The sequence below is a fragment of the Acanthisitta chloris genome, unplaced genomic scaffold (genome assembly GCF_000695815.1).
Source record: "Acanthisitta chloris isolate BGI_N310 unplaced genomic scaffold, ASM69581v1 scaffold1168, whole genome shotgun sequence".
Lineage (NCBI taxonomy): Eukaryota > Metazoa > Chordata > Aves > Passeriformes > Acanthisittidae > Acanthisitta > Acanthisitta chloris.
In genome coordinates, this window is record NW_008687373.1 from 59,598 (window position 1) to 80,709 (window position 21,112).

Below are 21,112 nucleotides of genomic sequence, written 5' to 3' on the forward strand. Positions count from 1 at the left end.
CATGGATGTATTTGTTGCCTCATATACTGAAGTACTAGTGAGGAAAGGAATTAAAATGCTTTAGGAGTAGCTTGAGACATTCATTTGTGAGGATAACTGTCCTTTGGACAGAAGTGGGAGTAGTGAAATTTTCAGAACTTTGGCTGTAAAGCCCAGCTGATGAGAGCTATTCATGGTTGCTGCTGTATGGAGCATTTGTTTTATCCTTGGATAAAACTTTCCTTAAGAGATGTTGGTGGGCACAGTGGCATGTTAGTTCATGAATGAAAGATCAGAGTAGTGAGTAGACAGACTTCTTATCAGTTTGATGAGACTGACTGGGAGAAGGCCTGACCGTCTTCTGTCCTTCGTATTTATATTCCATTTTCTTTTCTAAGCCATTGTATATTAAGTTCATTCTTTGTTTTTGCATAAATAGTGCAGCAGATACCTACTATAGAAGCAGTTACAGCTGATAAGCTGTTTCAAAAAATAGAATGAAATTTTGAATTCTTCAAGCATTGCATTTGTCCATTTTGATCTGGTCTATGAGAACAACAGAAATTAGACTGCTGGTGGAAGTTGATGTATCGATGTAAAATGATTTTTAAGCCAGGGAAAAGATGGAGGGAAATTCAGATCAACTCTCTTTGTTTTCCCAAACACCCTTGCCCAAGTTTTACCCAAAGTCTGCCATTTCTTCCTTTTGATATCCATTGCAAGTAGCACAATTGGAATAGACGTGCACAATACTCCTTGTGTCTGTCACAAAGGGGCTGATGCAGAGGCATTCAAGGAAGGATACTGCTTTCCTACTTAGAATAAGCTCAACTTCTCCAGGGTTCAAGGCAAAGTAGTAGTTGCCTCCACCTCATTTCTTACAATCTTATACTTGTTTTTCATGTTGAACGTGTGATTAACTTAATTATTGGCTGAATGTCACCATGTTTTTAGTTTTTTTAGCAGGTTTTTAGGTTTATTTTTGGAGGAGCTTACAGATGAGGAGTACTAAGGCACAGCAGAGGTAGTTGTATATGTTCCTTCCATGAGTCAGTGGCACAAGTAGGAAAGAGAGCTCATGATTATTCTTAGTCCCAGGGAAATTTCATCACCAGAATAGGCCAATATACTTTGGTCCCTGAACAATACCCTGTCCTTAAATAGCTTTGAAAAATAATCATTACACAGAAGCAGAGTTGAGCTGATTGCCAAATATGATGGTAGGCAGTTTTCTTTCTCTGCAAGCATGTTGACAGGAACCTTTGGTTTCCTTTACTTCCTCTGATGTGTTAAGATTGTGTCCATTGTTAAGATTATCTGATTGTATTCTACACCTGTAGGTTTCTAAAACAGGTGTACTGAGGAGGGGGGTTTGGGGTTTTTTCTTTTTTTTTTTTTTTCTCCCCTCCTTGGGGGGCCGTTTTGATGGTTTTGTTGGTTTTGTATGTGGGTTTTTTGGTTTTTGTTTTGGGGTTTTTTTTAACTCCTTTTTCTTCCTATGTTTCCTGTCTGTGAAAGGGGAAGTTCTGGAAGAGGAAGGGGGATAAATGAGTCAGGATTATACTGGATTATCAAGACTGAACTGCTGTCAGCATGCGTCATTTTTAGTCATGTTCCTGTGTCTTCTGGGGATCTTCAAAATTTCACCTTTTTCTTCAGAATTTTTTTCTTTTCTGTGATTTCTCTTGGGTGTAGTGCATTCCTGTTTGTGCCACTTGTCAATAATGGCAGCCGTATAATCTATCAAGGAGTTTTATGGGCAGCTATGATTTTCTTTGTGACAGCAAAATAGAAATTGGAAGTAATTTTGAAAGGGCTTTTTTTCAGACAATGGAAACCTGCTTCACAAAACATAAATTCTAACTCTGGGAGAGCAGAGGGGCAGAGCTCAGAATATGGGTCTCTGCCTCTTTTGTACCTTAATCACAAGACTCGATTCCATTCCTTTGGATTAGTAACATATATTTTGTAGGATACTTGCATTTTACCACAACTCAAGCATATGGATCAGAAATCTGGTTTGAATATAACTAATTATGTGAAATGAGCTCTGTACATATGCTTTGGATTTTGAAGCTTTAGTATTTGGGGGCATGGATTTTTAGAATTTAAAATAAACAATTTACCTTATGAAATTCACATTTCAAACTTTCTTTTATCTTAGTTCCTGGGCAGTTATGACTTGCAGTTTTGCCAGCTAACAGAGCTGTCTCTGTACAATTATTCTAAATAAGAATTATAGAGGAATTATCTATTATTTAGTAAATGTGTGGTGTGCTTTTGTGTTAGATCTATCTGGGAAATATTCTTAGCTGTCAAATGGGTTTTATTCTAGCTCAAAAGATTGTTCCTCTGTGCCAGGTAATGGAGGTATATATTATGAGCTTGCAAAGTTGATATATTGTTTCTTACGGCAGGTGGTTGTTTTAACAAAGTATATCTATGTGGATGCAGAAAGATTAAACACTGGGTAGATGCAATGAAGAAGGAAATCCAGCAATAACCTAATTTTTGCAATGACATCAATAACTGCAAAGATACGCAGTCAGACTTCTCCTTCAGACTGTGTTTTTCTTAGAAATATTTATAGTTGTAAAATAAAAATAATTTTCTGTGGGCATAGTAATATACAGGCATGAAAGTAGAAATGATATACATATGTAGCATGGAAGTAGGTTTATGCATTTTCAGGTTTTTGCATGACTTACAAGTGTGTATTGCTAAAATGACTTTGTCTTGGTTATTGCCTGTGAAATCCAGTGATTATGTAGGATCAGGGCATAGATGTATGCTTTGCTTTGTATATTTATGTGTAGGTTGGTTCTGTCAAGTGTATTTCTTTGGAGCTCTCTGAGTTTCGAGCTCTTGGAGCATTTCGCTCTTCATCCACATACACAGGCAGTCAATGCAGCACTCAGGTGTCCTCCCACCTCATAATTCAAGCCTGCAGCAAAAAGGAAGTGACACTACCTAATTCCCTGTCCAGTGCTGTTTGCTGGACCATATTGCCTTCCAACAAGTAAAATTAACTTCCGTGCAGTGATAGCAAAGTTGACACAGCCAAAACTTATCTGTGTTATTGTGTGCTTCATTTTCCTGTTTAGTAGATACAGGACTACTTCTGGCCTTCTGCTGCTAGCTGCTGCTGCTCTGGTTGGGCTGAGATGTAATGTAATGTTTCCATTATTAAGCCCTGTTTTCAAACTGGATATGACTGGGTATTTGAAAAGTCCTTCAGTTATTAATTATTCTCTAGCCTGGCCCTCCTCCCTGCAATTGAAGAGAAAATTGACTCAGAATATAGTAATTTATTGAAAAGTGAGTAAGCTCAAAATTCTTGTTTTAAGGCTTTGCTCTCTGTATTTTAGAAATCTTGGTGATGAGGTATAACTCCAAAAGACACATTAATTTTGAAATTCAAAAATTGCATCTTCTGATTAACCAAAAGATGTTTACTGATTCAGTAGACCTTTGCAAATTTTTGCATCGTTTTTAATTTTTGTATCTTAGGTGTTCTGAGGTTGATTCAAACTGGGTTGGTTCTTCAGTAGATCTATCACATGCAGGCATGTTTGGCAACAAATCATAGACTATGGCTGAAAAAACGGTACTTCAGAAATCAAGTTCTGCAAGGGGCTTGAGCTGTATGGTATTTGTTTACCTTGGTGAAAGGAAGGTAGCAAAAGCTAAGCATGAATCATTGGAAAAATCAAGTAGTAGGTGTTGAGTATATTGCAAATAATATGGAAGAGATATAGATTACGTGTTAAATAAAATGCAGTTGATATAACATCATTTAGTATTAAAATATTCTTATATTTTACACAGTAGCTACTATATTTTGGAGAATGATCACCTATTTTCACTTGGGTATAAAACAGTGTTGTTTTCATTTTAATTTCAGAAAGGTAAGGTTTTTCTCAGCAGCATAGCAGAGCTAAGGAACGAAGTTCCACCCCTAACCTGCCATTATATTGAGGTGTATCTCCACTGTGATCCCTTAAGATACCTCTCCCCTGCTCAAATTGACAAGTTCTTTGACTTTCTTTAGAATTGTTCACCAAAATCCCAAAGCTGATGGTTTTAGTTGTTTTTCACATAAATAGAATTTAAATGCCTTGTTCTGAACGTAAAATAAGAAGGAAAATTTTGGACATTGCTCCGTCCTTCGTATGGGGGGAGAGAAGAGAGTCATTTTAACTGGATGGAGCTGCACAGATTGCCAAGTGGATAAAGTGGTGTATGTGCTTCTTGAGATGCCCCGGGAAGGCCCTCCCCAAGTTGGCAAAAGTACATGTGCTGAAATAGAAAGACACCTTCAAAAGAGTCAAATGCACAGCTAGAGAGAATCACTGGCTCACCCCGTTGGCATCATCTCTGCACCTTGTATAATTCTTGAAAACAGTTTCTGAAGTTGAAGCTTTGTCTCTCTGCCCCAGAAGCTACTGAGATCTGGTATCATATATACATATCTAAGCAAAAACAGTGCAATATGTACTTTACTGTTCTCAAGAAAAAGTATCTAAGTGAAAAGTTAAGACATGATTTGTCATGGCTATTTGATACCAAAGAAGGACATGAGATAATGATCTGGTAGAGTAAGAATCAAAATTAAGAAGAAAAAACCCAGAAACCCTGTATATAAATTATCAAAGGATTTGCCATTTTCTGCTATGATACATATTGAAGCACAGATAAGGTTCTAGTTGGTTTCAAGTTTCATCTTTGCAGTCCAATAAAAAGAAGGTATCTTAGTTTGATATTAAAACTTTATTTTTCTTGTTGATGCAAACAAAAATAATTTTTTTTCTCTTTTTGACGAGCTTGTATAGTGAAGGCAAAGTGTGTTGATGCACTTAATGGCTGGTGCTGTTCGAAGAGGGAAGGAACAGGCTTTGTGAATTAGATAGAACCATTTGAATGCATATCTGTGCTGTGCATTTGCTGTCCAGATCCTACCAGCTGTTGGTTCTGGTTATGTAGCTGTACCTAACAGGCAATGCATCTGCATGGACACGTACAGACACACATATGCTCCCCTGTGGGCAAGGAAGTGCCCCAGATGACACCTGTACATGACTTCATCCCTTAATTCACCACAGGGCTCAAGCCTCATGAATCCAACAAGCTCACTAGGTGAATTTGTACCTGCAAAGAACCCCTGCAGCACAGTATATTAATGTAGGCAGATATATGGTGTACCAGGCAAGGGAGAGCTCTGTTCAGACTTGAAACAAGTCATGTTCCCATCTGTCCTAAATACAGAAAGCTTCTTGTTTAATCTTGGGTCTAGGGCAGGCTGCAGAAGCCACATTAAAATAGCTGTTGCTTGCTCTGTGCATCAGGCTTGAGTTCTGAGGGGTAAAATAATGAAGAACACGTGTGTGTAATTAAAGTACAAAGGAAATAGGAAGGAGGATAGCAAGGAACAAATCCAGAAAAGAAGGAATTCTTGAGCATCATAATTAGAGACATCTGATTATACTGGAGGAATTAAAGGACTCTAAAAAAATTAGCCCTATAACCATTCTTAATCTTGAGGGGAGGGAGACTGTATTCATCAGGGTTTGCTTTGTTTGTTTTAAATTGCTTATGTTTTCAAAACAACCATGTCTATCATCATTTTCTTGGTAGTAAAACCTGTAGTAAAATCTGCAATGCAGCTTTCACAGGAATCTCTATTATAAGCTCACAAATTTAGTTCAAATAATTACTGCTTCAGTGTTAAATTGAGTGTTCTTTCAGCAAAAACCCCAGGAAATCTGTTCAGCTGTTTTTGAGATTTTGAGCATTCTGAAAGCTGTTTGGCCTACATGTGTAAAAATCTGTTTTCATGTAGCTGGGGACTTATGAGTAGGTTTGAATTTATTGAAAATACTGTCTTTAAGCAGTCTATAAATTACATGATTGATAGGCAGGCATTGTACTGTATTTTTCATTAAATTGCTTGAGGCATTATCAAGTAATACCCGAGATTGTGAAAGGTGAGTTTGACATGCAGAGGACATTTCTAACTCATTAAGATACACAAGAATGCAAATCTTTCATCAGAAGCTGCTCAGTCTACTGTGTAAGTCATATATCAGTTGGGCAAATGCCCATGTTTTTACTGTGAGGATCATCTAAGGAATCTCCAAGCATTAATTCTCATAAAGTTTGTTTCATCCTTCTTCTCTCTCCTCTTCTCACCACCTCTCACAGATTTTTCCATACAAAAGGATTATTTGCATGTAAGGATTCTGTGTTCTTTGCACTATACTAAATGGGATTTCTGTGCCAAAAACTGAACAGTTTTTGATTAACTGATACAGATCTGGAAATCTTGTGAAAAGGAGCTGATAGCAAAGATTCTTGATTTTTGTTCCTAACATACTAGTGAGAAGGGAAAGGAAGTTTTGACTAAAGAGTATTTAAAGGACCTGCAGTAATAGAAAACTGGAAAGAATAAAGTTGTCATAGGAAAAAAAGTGTAAGTCTAGTCCTGTGCTGTGTTTATATTTCTAGAAAGCTGGATGAAAATAGGTTTGTTGTTACATTTAAAACTATAATTTGAGATTTTTGGTGTGGGTTTTTTTTCATTTGGTTGGTTGGTGGTTTTCTCAAATGTATTAGCTGTCTAATTAGTATAAACTCTTGCTTCTGCAATGTTTAGATGAAATAGAAATAAACAAGCTTAATGCACAAGAAATAAATCTGAATATGCAGCTGAGAACTCATATCTGTTCTGTTGCCAAAGAAATTATTTGTTTCTTAATTTTTTCTGTAATCAGGGAGGCCTAGGGTAAATACATCCTCAGAAATTGTTGGAAGCACAAACTACTGATTTGTATTTCTTTTGTCAGACTGTGATTGTTACACAAATACTCGGGGTATATGAGATACTGAAACACAGAATAAACCTATTCAGTTCTAAGGATTTGATGTAATTTTTTTTTCCCTTATTATATCTGCAGGAGAAACCTGACAAAGCTGTCCCTCATCTTCAGCCACATGCTAGCAGAAATCAAGGCTATTTTTCCAAATGGCCAATTCCAGGGTGATAACTTCCGTATCACCAAAGCCGATGCTGCAGATTTCTGGAGAAAATTCTTTGGAGATAAGTAAGTAGGAACATATTGCAAAATCCTTAGTTATTTCTGATCATAAGCATGAAAAATAAGGATCTTTTCAAAAATCCAGATAATGGTTCTAAGTATGTTGATGGGCATTTTAAAGATAATTTCTCTTCCAAATCTTTAAATTGGTTGAAATTACTGCATTCATTGTTATCAATTTTTTTCAATGTTGTAATTTGCTCAAAGGGTAAATAAAAATGTGTGGGCAGTTCTGTCAAGGGTACTTATGCTCAGTCTTATTGCATGGAGTTTATTTGTTGCATTCTAGAGTAAACATAGTACATTGTTTTCACAACATACATGGCAAATTATGTCCTTCCATATTACGTATATACATATTGGACAAATGAAAACTAAAGTCTGAATTTGGGACTTGATTTTGGTTTCATGGGCAGTATGTTTCCTTGTCCCTTCTTTAACTTTCTAACTACTACAATATTTAGTAGAATGAAATGTGAGATGTCTAGATACATGATTAAATTCATATAGCAAACACAATAGTGGAAATGGAAAAGTAGGCAGATGTGGGGTTCTGGTTTGTTTCTGGGGAAAATATTTCATTTATGATACACATGTAGGCTAATAGAAGGTGTGTAGCTTGTTCACTTTCTCATGTGGAATGTTTATAAGTGTAATAGTGATGTAAGAGGAAGGAGGTGAGAGGTTTATGTATTTTACAGTATAGTGGAGTGGTCATTATGGTCATCAGGTCTGATATCTTGCACAATTGAGGCAGAACAATTCCTGCAACAATCTGTTGCATTTTCTGAGGAAAAGCATCCCCTTAAAGTGAGTTTTTCGTTCTTTATTTAGAATACCAGTGTAGTAGGTTGGCACTTTTGCAAATCAGTTCTGTTCAGTGTGAATTTACAGCAGTTTCGCTTCCATGGGTTTTTTTGCTAGTATAAACACACCCACTGCTGGATTTCTGCTTTCTGGTTTCATGATAGTGTTATCTGGTAACTTCATTCTTCTGACAAATTTCTTTCCCATCTAAATAATGTTAGGGTGTGATAAAGTTGCTGTATCAATCTGCTTTTTTGTTGGAGAAAAGGAATCTGGCCAGGTTTTGTGTTACCCATTTTAATGTGAATGTAATTTTCAAAATACCTACAACAGTTCAGCTAAAGTCTTCTGAAGGATTAACTTACATGACATGTAGGGTTCTCTATCAGATGAGTCTTTTAAAAAACATGCCAGTCAAAAAAAGAAAAACAGGATCTTTGAAAAAATGACTAATGATCATGTTTGTTCACTGTTTCTATTTTCTCTTCCTCTCTTCTTCCCCTTTGCTTAGCAACTCTCAGCATTTAAATTTCCTTGTGGTCCTTCTCTTTTCCTGTTGGGCTCTGTCCTTGAATGACCTTTACCAGCTGTCTTGATTACAAATTGCGTTTCTGCCATTGGGATTTACAGATCTTGTTTTCTGCAAGCTGCTGTTTCTCTCTATTATTTCATCTGAACCCGTTTCATCATCTCCCCTATTCACTGTGATGCTCCTCTTTGGGATTCTCAGCTAACTTCTGCTGTCGGAGTAAGATTCAAGTGCTTTCCTTCAGGTTTCCTTCCAGTGGTCCTGCCAGTTTCTGTTGGGAGATGACAGAATAGATAGGTACTTGAAGTGTCAGACAGTAGGATACTGTAACATATTGATACGTTTTTATCAGAACAGGGTTGGTAAGAACAATTTTTCAGCTGTATCAGTTCATCTGAACAGCTCAGCTCTACTCTTGTCTTTCCAGAGTCATCTGCTGGAGCTCTTATTTCCAATACTTTTCAGGGCCCCAGAGCTCTTGCCATGCCTTTTGTTAACTTTGGATTTTCCTGCTTATGAAAATTTCTGCATGCAATGCAACTTTAAATGTGAACTTTCAGTGCTAACCCTCTGACCTTCTCTGTTCCCTCCAGTGTGTACTTTGATAGGGTTTTTTTTGGGTTTTGAGCTTTTTTTTTGGCAAGGAGGCAGGAGAGGTATAGAGATATTTGGGTTTTGTTGGATTTTTTTGGTTAAAACATCTATGCATCAAGAATGTCTAGGAATTGAGACAGTTTTGGTGAGATCCAGTTAATTACATATGTAACTTTGTTGTTTGCATATGTAAACTCTCCAGTGTAGTCTGGAAGGTTTTTTAAGTTCTTTCTGGTCAGTGCTTTACTTTAGGACTAGGTAAATAACCACTGTTACTGGTGTTCCTAGCTTTTTTTCTATTCAAGTGAGGCTGTTTTAGTTACCTGTCTTCTAAGCAGTGAACAGTTGATCTCTGCTTGGCAGCCTTGCCATTATCTTGGGTGTAGTTAATTGTGCTTGAGTAACTGTAACACATGTAACAGCATGCATGTCAAATAAAGGGATGAGAAAAAAGGTTTATTTGGCCTTAAGCTTAATCTCATTGTTAAACAAAATGCCTGAAGCTTTTAAAACATTAATTATTTTCTAATCCATTTAGAAATATGTGGCAGGTATGCCTGTAAGCCACATCCTTTACAGTGGGCTTGTTATGACAAATTGTTTTGCAAATATGCTAGTATCACTTCCCTAGAAGCATAAAGATTTTGAGTATTGCAAAAACTTGATAAGACCTTCTACTACTGTGGCCACCTAAAGTCAGGCCCCTAGGACTGTCTAAGACCTCCAGCTCTGGTTAGGTATGCAGTGCAGTGAAGGAATTCAGGGAGGAACTATGCTGTGTGTTCCCTGGCTGCATCTTTATTTTACAGGGCAAGCTTGGACTTCTCACTTGTTTGCAAAAAGCTGTCCTTACTTTGAGGTCACTAAGTAACACTGCTCCAGATTAGAGCATAAAGAAAAAGTAAGTTGTGTTGCATCTTGGCTCCTGGTGGGTTAACTGTAGCACAAGAAAAAAATCTGGTGCAGTTCAATCTGATTGGAAGGAGGGAAGTGGAACTGTTAGATTAATTTATTATTTTTTTTCAACATAGTATTATCATAAAAACAATCTTCTTGTCTCTAAACAAAATGAATTGGATGCTTTTATGTAATCAAATTTCTGCACTGATTTCTTTCTGAAATACTGTAGTTTTTTTCTTTTTTTAATTCAGACTATTCTAAATAGCAAGAAGGTCATCAATAGTCACTTACATTTTTATAGTCATTATATAAATGACATTATAGTCAGTTTGGGTTTTTTTTTTTTCAAGTTGACTGTTTGGCTTTCAGCTTTTCAAAATGTGGCCTACACTTCCATTTACAGAAAGCAACATATTATAATTTGGTGAGGCATAAAATCCAAAAGATTTCCATGAGTCCAGTTTATAGTTAAAAAAAAACCAATTTTGATTCTTCCATTGCTCTTCTCAAGTGAATGGGGAACACTTGCTGCAAAATTATGCACCTGTAACTAAGTTTATTCATCCTGTTACTAAAAAGTATTATAGGATACAGTCCTTCTTTTTGTGTTTAAAGCTAGTCAGGTATGCATTCACTCAGCTTCAAACTCATAAGCAAAATAAATAGCTTGGCTATTTCAAGTCTTCAGTCGTACATCAAGCTGCTCTTTGAATTTCTGTAGAAAACACAGAGCTCAACAAGCAATTCGAATGGCTTCCTCAGAGCAATGTGCTTAAACAACCACACATTCTTGGCCATCAAAAAACTCAACTTTCGCATTTCTGGTACACAAAACTTTTAGATAATGTCAGTAGCTACAGAAGCATGACTAAGAGAGAATGCTACACAAGAGCAGCAGAGACATCAATAATGGAAAAATCAGCTGTCCCATAGGCAGAGTGTAAAAGGAGTAGATAGAGCCTTTACAGTTGTGAGGTTTTCCAGTATTGCATATTTCAGAGGAGAAGGGGAAGTTATAGGATGTTTGGAATGGATCTGGAGAGACTAATATGGCATTTAGGAATGTATATCGAAGATGGATAAATCAAGGTGAGAGATTATGAGATTTTGATTGTCTGTGTGGAAGGAGAATGGGGACAATAGCAGTATGAAGAAGTTAAAAATGGAGGAATTGATTTCTCTGCAAGGGCAGAGTAGGATATGTATCTAGATTAGGTGGTAGGTGAGGAGTTCAGCAATGTCGTCCAGTGGAAGGCCCACGATGATTTCGGTGTTTTGACTTTCTAAAGGCAGCTGACAGCTAAAGGCTATCAGAGAGATAAGGGCGTAAAGAGTTTGGGTTTGCTTTATGAAAACAAAAGTCAGGAATGAGTGAGAACATGCCAGAGGCTGAATGACTGGAGTAGGCTCTCGCTGCTGTATTCACAGGCTGTGGGGAGGAAGAGAGTATCTTAAAGAATATAAAAGAGCTGGCTAAAAAAACTAAGGAATAAACTGACAAAAGCTTCACACCATGGTCAGGGTTAAGATTTTAGATTAAGGCCTATACCAAGAAAGAGCTTGATAGCATTAAAAGCAGGAAAGTGGTGAAATTGAGAAGTCATATTTTTAATTTATACTTATTGCTAAAATACAGGTATTGGAGCAAGTGAATTTAGTGGTGTGAATATTCACCCATTCACTGAAGCAAGTAGTTAAATGTACAGATGAACAGTGATGTTAAATAGAACTGTGAAATTGTAAGGCATGTAACCAGCAGTTACATTTGTTTACAGATACTTTAGTAACCCCCAGTGGGTTGTAAATATGCATATAAAACATAATCTGATAGCATCTTCATTATCAGCATTTTATTACTGTAAGGTGCCTGATGATAATTTCCCCTGATTCCTAGATTATTTTAATGGCACCTTACCTCTTTCACGAGTTTTCTGTTCTGAGTAAAAATGTGCCAAATACCACTGGGAGCAATCCTGGACTAAGAAGGAGAGTGGGCAACATGACCTAATATCCTTCAGCTTCAGAATTCGAAAGCTACAGTGAAGTCATGCAGGGCTTGGTAACTACTGAAATTTGTGATCTGTGGCTGTCTTCATGTTGCAGAATGAATAAGCAGCAAAATGTCAGTGTTCTTGGATTTTCAGTTCTCCATAGTTCTGCCATTTATTTTGACTTTCAAGCTTTTATTCTTCATTATGGAGCTTTAAAAATTTGAAAGCATTTCTGCTATTGTTCTTAGATAAATTGATTTTCCCCCACATTTTAGTTTCTGAGGAACTAAAAATTGCTTCACTGCTGGGGTCAAAGACATTGCTATTTTAATGTTCCAATACATTTTTTCAGGTGAGGTCTGAAATGTATTTATTTTCTTGTTGGAATTTATTAAAAAATGTGGCTATTGATTTCTCAGTAGCAGTTAAACGGAATATTTCAAATTGATATCCTAAACTTTGAGCCGTTGTGGTTCTGCTGTGGTCAGTGCTTTTTGGCTCAGGAGGGAACAGATAGAGCCTCAGTGGCTTGGGTTCAGAGAATAAGCAGTAAAACAGGCAGACCACAATGCACAACTTATCTGACAGCTAAATGTTTTTGAGTTAGAGAGATGTCACATAAGCTATGTTTTAACACCTTGTTAATCCCCTTAATTTATTACTTGATTCTCTGTTCTTACTGCTGATAGTGTGAAAGAGCCCTACTGTTGCCTGAACACTGTAAAAATACAGACCGAAGAGGTGGTCCTGGCACAGAGAGCTTCAAATTGGAGTATGAGCTCAAGTGTAAAGGGAAGTCAAGGAGAGATGAAAGCAGAAGAGGCAGTGACCTAAGTGCCATCGCCTTTGTCACCATCAAGACAAGTGTTTTGGCAAGAAGAACTTTTAAAAAGAAGGAAATAAACAGGAATGGGGCTTTTCAAGTATGGTACCTTCCTTGGCTGATCAGCAGCACAGGAAATAGGCTTATTGATATGCTTGTTTAAACTTGAGCTAGAGACAGAAAGAAACTGGGTTCTAATGAGACTTAAGTCTTACTAGACCTTTTTCCTGCAAGTGCAAGATGAACAAGTTAGAGTAAGAAGACAAGATAATGAGAGAGAGAAGAGCTAGTCAGTCGAATGTTGCAAGGTAGGATTAGCAAATGGAAAAGGACAGCAGTCTTCAGAGCTATTTTGAGTAGCTAAGAATAAGGTAAAATTGCATGTGCAAAAGGTGAAGAAAAGAAGGTTGTAATACTTGGCACACAAGGTTGTAGGACAGAGAAAAGGTTCTAAATGGATAGACAGGAGAGGCAATGTTTTTAAGTATGAAAGGATGTGCAAAGGCATGGATGTGCTTTGGATTTGTGGTTAAATGTAGAGTTGGAAATATAGAGATAAGTGTATCCCTTTGGGGACACTTCGATGTGCTTTTGTGGTTAAAGATTAGAGTTGGAAATACAGAGATAAGTGTATCCCTTTGGGGACACTTCAGGAAACGCAGACTTCCTGCATCTCCTAAGGAACTTGCTGTCTCTCCAGCAATGTCCAGTTACACGGCTTTGGAAGTGGATATTTTTTGTTATATATTTTCCCCGTTTCATAAGGCTCATTTTCTCCCTTTTACCTTCTCTATTATCTTGTGATTAGAGTTGGAAATACAGAGATAAGTGTATCCCTTTGGGGACACTTCAGGAAACGCAGACTTCCTGCATCTCCTAAGGAACTTGCTGTCTCTCCAGCAATGTCCAGTTACACGGCTTTGGAAGTGGATATTTTTTGTTATATATTTTCCCCGTTTCATAAGGCTCATTTTCTCCCTTTTACCTTCTCTATTATCTTGTTAGAGCCATCTGTATTTGTTCTGAATGACATCACTATTTGACAATTGTACTGGCACGATAGGGCAGAATTCCTTTTTTCCCTTAGGACTTAACTTCTCAAGCCTTCTGTGTGTCAATTGTTTGCTCTGCAGTTCAGAAGCAGTGAAAACATGTGGCCTCTCACTTAAAACTGAAGCAGCAGTCTTAAGAAAATGCTCTGTTCAGTGGTGATAAATCAAAATCCATGTTGCTCACTGCAGACTTGCAAAGAATGTTGTTTCTATCAGGGTCAGTATTTGCTTGAATATTTTTGAGTTTGCTTTGGATACAGTAAGGGCCTTTCACTATGTGTTTTCTGGCAACATTTGAGAGAGTCTGTTGCAGACAAAAATGTTCACTGTAAGTGTAAGTTATACAGGTACATGTTTACCTTCCTAGACATTCTTGTGGGCTGCTCTGCTTCAAATGGAAGCAGTGTCACTTGACATTCCAGAATAGCTGCATCTCTGCAGTTCTGCTGAAGTGCTGTACTCTGCACACTCAGAAAATATTTGCTTCCTCTCCAGGTTTATTTTCATGTCTTTTGCCTTTTAATAATGTAGCAATATTCAGGGATTTTAAGGCAATCCTATGTATACATGATCAAGCAGGAGGGAAGAGAGGACCTAAATTCCTCTGCTAAATTGCTTGAAAATCACATGCTAGACACTAATCCTTTTCTTTTAGGCATATGGAAGCTGTGTGAGTTGTGTTTAAAACACTGTATTTGAGATTATAGAGTGACACTTCCCTTTGATGTGAGACAATAATAGTAAATAGATACCATCCCATATAACAGTATTTTTAAAAAGCTTATATTTTGATCACTTGAATTCATCATACTTCAAATATGCTTACTAGTTTAACTATTGCAGAAGAAATGTAGAGAAGTAGTGTAAGTAGTGGCTTATTTTAGGGATTTTGACAGGAGAGATAACTTATTTAGGGTTTTAGACAGGAGTCCTTAAGAAGACAATCTCAAGGTAAATACAAAGATCCATGTAGTTTTTGTTGATTTGAGAGAGGTGCAGAAAAGTTCAGGATCATTTGTTTTATTTTGTTTTCTTTCCTTAAATTGGTATGGGCTTGCTTCTGCTCTAATGATGAGGAAAGGCAGTACAAGGACACTGTGTGGATAAATGGTTTCCTAAAAGTTTGGCAGTTAGAGATTGAGTTTTCCTTGTAAAAGGCCCTACATATCTTTTTCCCGCTGTAAAATGTGTTTCAGCTTTCTTCATATTTTTGTTTCTTTCTGGCGTTATTAATTCAAAAATCTTCAGAGACAGCAGTTTCTAATAAATTAACATGTAGGACAGTAACAGTATTTGCATGTAATTTACTCGGATTTTTTTTTAATTGCTTCAGTGTCCTGTTCCAAATTTTATGAGCAAAAGAGAAGCTGTTACCAAAGATCTGGATCTGTTTGTTACATGTGTGTATGTAGTAGGGCCCTAAACTTTGGACATCAAACCTTTGAGGGAAGTACAGTCACTGTGCTGTACCATCCTCTCACAGAAGAGACTCCCCAGAACATTGTCTCAGCTAGAGTCAGTCATGGGCCCTCTACTACAAGGGATAGCTTATGTAAGTACAGCTAAATACCTGAAATACTGAGACACTGCACTTCTTCAACCTAATTCTATAGAGAACTCATGTTAGCAAGACGTCAGATCACATCTTTCTGATGAGCTGTAGCAGAGCTGACTGACTCATCTCCTCCTAGACAAGTGTCCACAGGTCAGCCTAATAGCATGAGGCATGTGTAGAATACCCACCAGCCTCTAGTGCAGGGTATCATTAGGGCATGATGCAGTGAATGTTACAAGGATAAAGACCCCTGAAAATATTTATAGGAGAGATCTTCTACAGTTCAGGAGCTGAATGCAGCAGGCACTGTTTCATTGCAAAGAGGATTTTTTTTTCTTTCTATAAGGGCAATCTTTGTAATAGATATAAATATGTATGTATATACACACCCCATACATGCATTTAAACAACAACCTAAGCATGCTATTAACAAGGAAGGTCCAAATCTCAACCTGGGTTTGATCGGTCCTGTTCCCTTCCCCCTCCCACTGCTCCTGCCACCTCCCCAAACGATTAAAATCAGTCTTCAGATTTGAATAATGAACAGGTGCCTTCAAAGGCTGTATATCCCCTAAAACACAAGAAAGTGACACGTTAATTCAAACAGAAACCCAACTTGCCAGCTCTGTATGAAAGCCTCTTTCACCCCCTCGTCGCTGTGGGAAGCATTCCCTGTGACCCTCCTGAGATCTCTGCCAGAGGAGGGTGTTTCTCAGGGTGCCCAAAAGGTCACCAGGTTTCAGTGCTGTAGGAACAGGGGAAGAGGATGTTGCAGAAACCTTCACCTTGTAAAAGCTCAGTAATACCCTTATTTTGTGTGAGTGTGTGCTGTCTGCATGTTCTCAGAAGAGCTCAACGGTACATATACATAAACTGGAGAGAGACATTGGGGGAGAAATGATCCCTGGCTGGTGCTGTTTTGTAGTATTTAGGAATGATAACTCTATAAAGTAGCTGCTGAGAAATAGGAGTTAACATGTTTCAACAAACAATTCTCGCCTTTATTTAAAGAAAGCAGACGATAAAAATGCCAATTCCACAAAGCTGCAGAAAAAAAAAATCTGCTGAATTTAGTGAATTTTAAATTGGGACCACCACTTCCTCCAACGCTTGTTCTTGGAGAAATCCCACAAAATAACTTTAGATGCTATTTAATTAGCTAATCACTCATTTCCAAACATCTGGTTTATGTCTTAGCCAAAGTACTAGCCAATAGAGCTCTAAAAACTTAATCTCTTGAAGACTTTTGTTTGTTTGCTCTGTTGCTGGTGGAGGTCTGGGAGTGCAGGGTGTTAGTGAATAGATAGCCAAAGATTGTACTTATTAATTGCATCTAATGAATGTGTTTTCATGAAACTGTCTCGGGAAAGCCACAAAGAAGCAGTTCTTAAGGTGAGTATGGCTATGATCATATCTAATAGATTTGCTGTTCTTTTTTATTTAAGGATTATTTTCTTAGCTCTTGAAAAAAAACAACCCAAAACAACAAAGTAACCAAATAAACAACACTCCTCAAAAAAAAAAAATAAATCAGTAAACCAAAACCAAAAAGTCTACAAAAATCCACAGACAACCTCCATAACTTTTCTAACCCCATTTCAGCATGATCCCAGTGTTGTAACAAGTTAGGGTGGTTTACAAAGAGAATCAGAAAACATTTCAGACCCATGGTTACAGGAGCTAAATAACCAGTAGGCACTTGAACTAAGACAACTTTAACACCACAAAAGCACTGCCGTTTTCTAATTTTTTTGTCTGAACTTAGTGCAATGTTTCATTCGCTCTTTACCATAATCAAAATTTGATGTGCATTCTTTCTTAAATGGCATCTGATGTGGTATCTCTCTTCAGCTCTTTGTGGTTTCCTGTTTTTCATACACAGAGCAAAGTATCTGCTGTGATCTATTAAACTTCCCATTTTGTCATTTATGACTTTCTCAGTATATGCTTCCATGTAACAAGAAGATTTCTTTGCACTTAGAAATGTAGTGAATGCCTTATGCAACAGAAATACGGGAGTGTGTCTTTGGTGTTGTACTTCAAATTGCGACTTGTTTTAATTTAGGTTAACTGCAGAATATTTGCTATCAGGACCAATTTAATACAGTCATTCCGTCCCCCCCCAGTACTAAGTAATATACATTTCTGCATGAGAAAATAGTTCGAAAAGCTAAAATAATTTTAACTAATTAAATTTGCAAGGAAAAAGCTCAGTGAATTTGTGAGATCTGTGTCTTTTGTTGATTTAGCAGTTATGAACCAAATATTACTATGAATGTGTGAGATCTTGTCCTGAGTAGTTACATATTGGTTAATAGTTATATGTTGGCTGTGTTTTGCTTAATTGAAGTGTTTTTAAAATATCTTAGAATCTGAGCTCAATGCGAGGCAGAACATGTTTAAGAGAAGGTGTTAAGGCTTCACAAAATTTGGAGTTGATCCTAATAATATGAGAAGAATTGCTATTATTGTATAATTTCTTATAATTTTGAAAGCGATAAAATAGAGCACATAGAAGTGATCAACCTCATGCCAGGTTGCAAATACAGGTATTTGGTTGGTACAATAACCAACGTGTATTATCTTCAAGTCTGCCAATAGAAACTGAATTTGACAGAACATAACTTTGTGTATTAGAGAGATTAATTTTAATGTCCTGTCTATTAAAATTCATATAACTGTTGTGGCCTATGACAGGACTTGGACCAATATCAGTGATACCTGGTTGATTACTGCCATGTTACTGATCGGTGTTTATGAGCTTTGGCTGTAAATAAAATCTCATCACAGTAGAAACTAGGTTGATACTTACCATTCTGAGAAGAGAGGCTGTGAAGAAAGGAGTTCTTTACCACACACAGAGCTGGTCCTTTCCGTTGCCTTTGAGGAGGTGTGAGATTTGGTTGCTACACCTGCTTGGTACGGCATTTCAGTTTCTGCAGTCTTCTTTTTTTTTTTTCCCTCTTAAGGGAGCTTGAATATCTTCCATTGTGAAATAAATGACACTTTGTTTGACTCAGTTTAAAGGAAAGTAAACCATTCTTGTATTTGCTTAGGCTTCTTTCAGAAAACTTAGTTTTTTGCCGGTGTGTGTCTGTCTGTAGAGAAACCAAATTAATGTTCCACTTCTTTAAAAGTTCAGTTCTGATGTCTAAATGAGGTATCAAATCCTACACATGTGGGTTTATTGAATTTGTTATTTTTACCCCTCTCACAGAACTATAGTGCCATGGAAAGTGTTCAGGCAGTGCCTTCATGAAGTTCATCCGATTAGCTCTGGTTTGGAAGCAATGGCTCTTAAATCTACTATTGACTTGACCTGCAATGACTACATTTCAATTTTTGAATTTGATATCTTCACTAGATTATTTCAGGTAAGATTTGAAAATTTTGGATACTTACGTGATTTGAGAAGCTTAGTGCCCTGAAGCAAGTACCTATGGGACAAGAAAAGCAGATTTTAAAAAAAATACTGAAAGAACTGAAACACTATAATTCAGAAATAAACTATGCATTTCTTTTAGTCCTTGAGAGATGTTTGGAACAGCAACACCTACATCTGAAAATGTCCAGCAACACCTGCTTAATTTCTGCACATATCTAGTGTTATTACAATATCTTTGTTTCTGCTGCTTATTTACTTTTCACAGTTTTAAATATGTTGCTAGAAATGCAGACCTCCAGGTAATCTAAATTTTAATTGTGGCTTTTTTAATTGTGCTGTTGTATCTATATATATTTATATGAAGTGTATTTGCAAACACATAAGGAAAGCTGCATATTACCTTTTTTAGGCTAAATGTAGGCCTCTTTTCTTTATGAACATGGTTTCACCATTAATACTTTGCTGTTTGCTTACAGTAAAGAACTGTATTTGAGAATAGCATTAATTGTGTTATCATTGATAGGCAATATTTATCAGAAATGAGCTTGTTATGTGCCTCTGTTAACCTTGTGTCCCTTCTACAGCACATACATGACATATTTTAGTCAATACAGAAGGCTCTGCTGGTTTGCATTCCTATTAGATGTATTGATTCTGAATTTTTCACTTTGGCTATTTCTTTCATATATATGAATCATTGGTACCTAAAACCAGTTATTTGTTCATTTATTTTCTTTAGCCTGTATATTGATAAACTCATGCAGAGCCTCAAGTTGCATTAGGAGAGGTTTAGATTGGATATTAGGAAAAATTTCTTCACTGAAATGATTATCATGCACTTAGGGATGTGATATAGTGGGGGACTTGGCTGTGCTGGGTTAAGTTGAACTCAGTCTTAGAGGTCTTTTCCAACTTATTTGATTATGTGTTTGTTCTTTAGCCTGTTGGAGATACATCCATAATACCAATTTTATGTCAAAGCCTGGATCTGTGTTTGTTCTGTATTCCATGTTGTTCTGTGCTAATCATTGTTTAGCTGTCTTAGTTTTGCTGTTATGGGCAAGGGTGCCATTTTGAAGTTGATATTCTAATTTGGCAGGAGGTGATTAATTGTTTTAATTAGTACTAAATTTTAATTCTGATCATCTTTCCCCCATTCTGAATCAAAACTTGGATGAGAGTTGAAAATGTTAATGGTGTCAGTAATCTTACTGTTTAATTTAACCACAAGCATTGGTCACTTATTTTATTCATGAAGCCATTGCTGGTTTGATTGATTACTGTGTCTTATGCTAGAAAAAAAGGATCAGAAGTACTGATGCAAGTAAGGAGAGGAGACTGCTAAGGATTAACCTTTAACAGAGAAGCAGAGATTTTTTTTGCCAAAAATATTACCAACTGGTACAATAGCTGCATAGCTGTTGAAGTGAACTTGCACTGAACGTGGTCTGACAACTTCTCCCAGAGGTTACATTTTACTTCTCTAGTTTTTAAACAGCTTCTGTAACTATATGTGCATACACCCACAGAGAGAAAATCCCAATAAAGCAATCAAAATACTGGTTTGCCAGCTGTGGGTTGTGTTACAGAATAGCTACATTTGTCATGATGCTTATTCACAGAAGAAAGCAAGACTGGTTTTTGTGGAGATCCTCTAAAAGAGAAGCTGCTCCCCCTGCCTCCCCACTGCATGTATGCACAGCTTTAAGTGCTGCATTCCCTGGCCAGAGACAAAGTTAGTATGGCAGATGCTTTGAAGGAAGGAAACTTCATTCTGTCACTGTTAAGTTGTTCAGTTAAATTGTCCTTTTCTGCAAAAATATTTCTGTAGAAGAGAAAGCGCATAAATATTTTCCCATTTACGTTTCTGCTTTTGTAATACTCTGAACACAAGGCAAGCTCTGAGTTCTTGCCTCTTGCTTTTTCAGTGATGGTCACACATCCACCTTGTCAGAGAGGGGAATCAGAATGGTTTGGGCTGGAACGCACCTTAAGGATCTTCTAGTTCCAACCCCTCTGCTGTGGGCAGGCACCACTTTCACGAGACGAGGTTGCTCAGAGTTCCATCCAGCCTGACCTTGAACACTTCCAGGGATGGGACAGCCACAGTTTCTCTGGGCAACCTGCTCCAGTGCCTCACCACCCTCAGAGTGAAGAATTTCTTCCTAATATCTAGTCTAAACCTGCCCTCTTTCAGTCTGAAACCATCCTTCCTTGTCCTACTACTACATACCCTTGTAAAACATCCCTCTCAGGCTTTCTTGTAGAGGCCATTTAGGTACTGGAAGGATGCTGTAAGGTCTCCCTGGAGCCTTCTCTTCTCTAGGGTGAACAATTCCAACTCTCAGCCAGTCATCATAGCAGAGGTGCTCTATCTCTCTGGTCATCTTAGTGGCCCTCCTC

At 37.3% G+C, this 21,112-nt stretch overlaps 1 protein-coding gene across 1 annotated transcript in view; it reads left to right on the forward strand.

Annotated features, from left to right (window-relative positions):
- Positions 1-21,112, forward strand: part of LOC103807793 (E3 ubiquitin-protein ligase CBL-B-like) — a gene marked incomplete at both ends in the record, with an annotated part of 115,351 nt that overhangs the window by 59,294 nt on the left and 34,945 nt on the right. Inside the window, 2 exon segments of the mRNA XM_009080539.1 lie at positions 6,933-7,079; positions 18,542-18,698. Coding sequence (XP_009078787.1) covers positions 6,933-7,079; positions 18,542-18,698 — 304 coding nt within the window.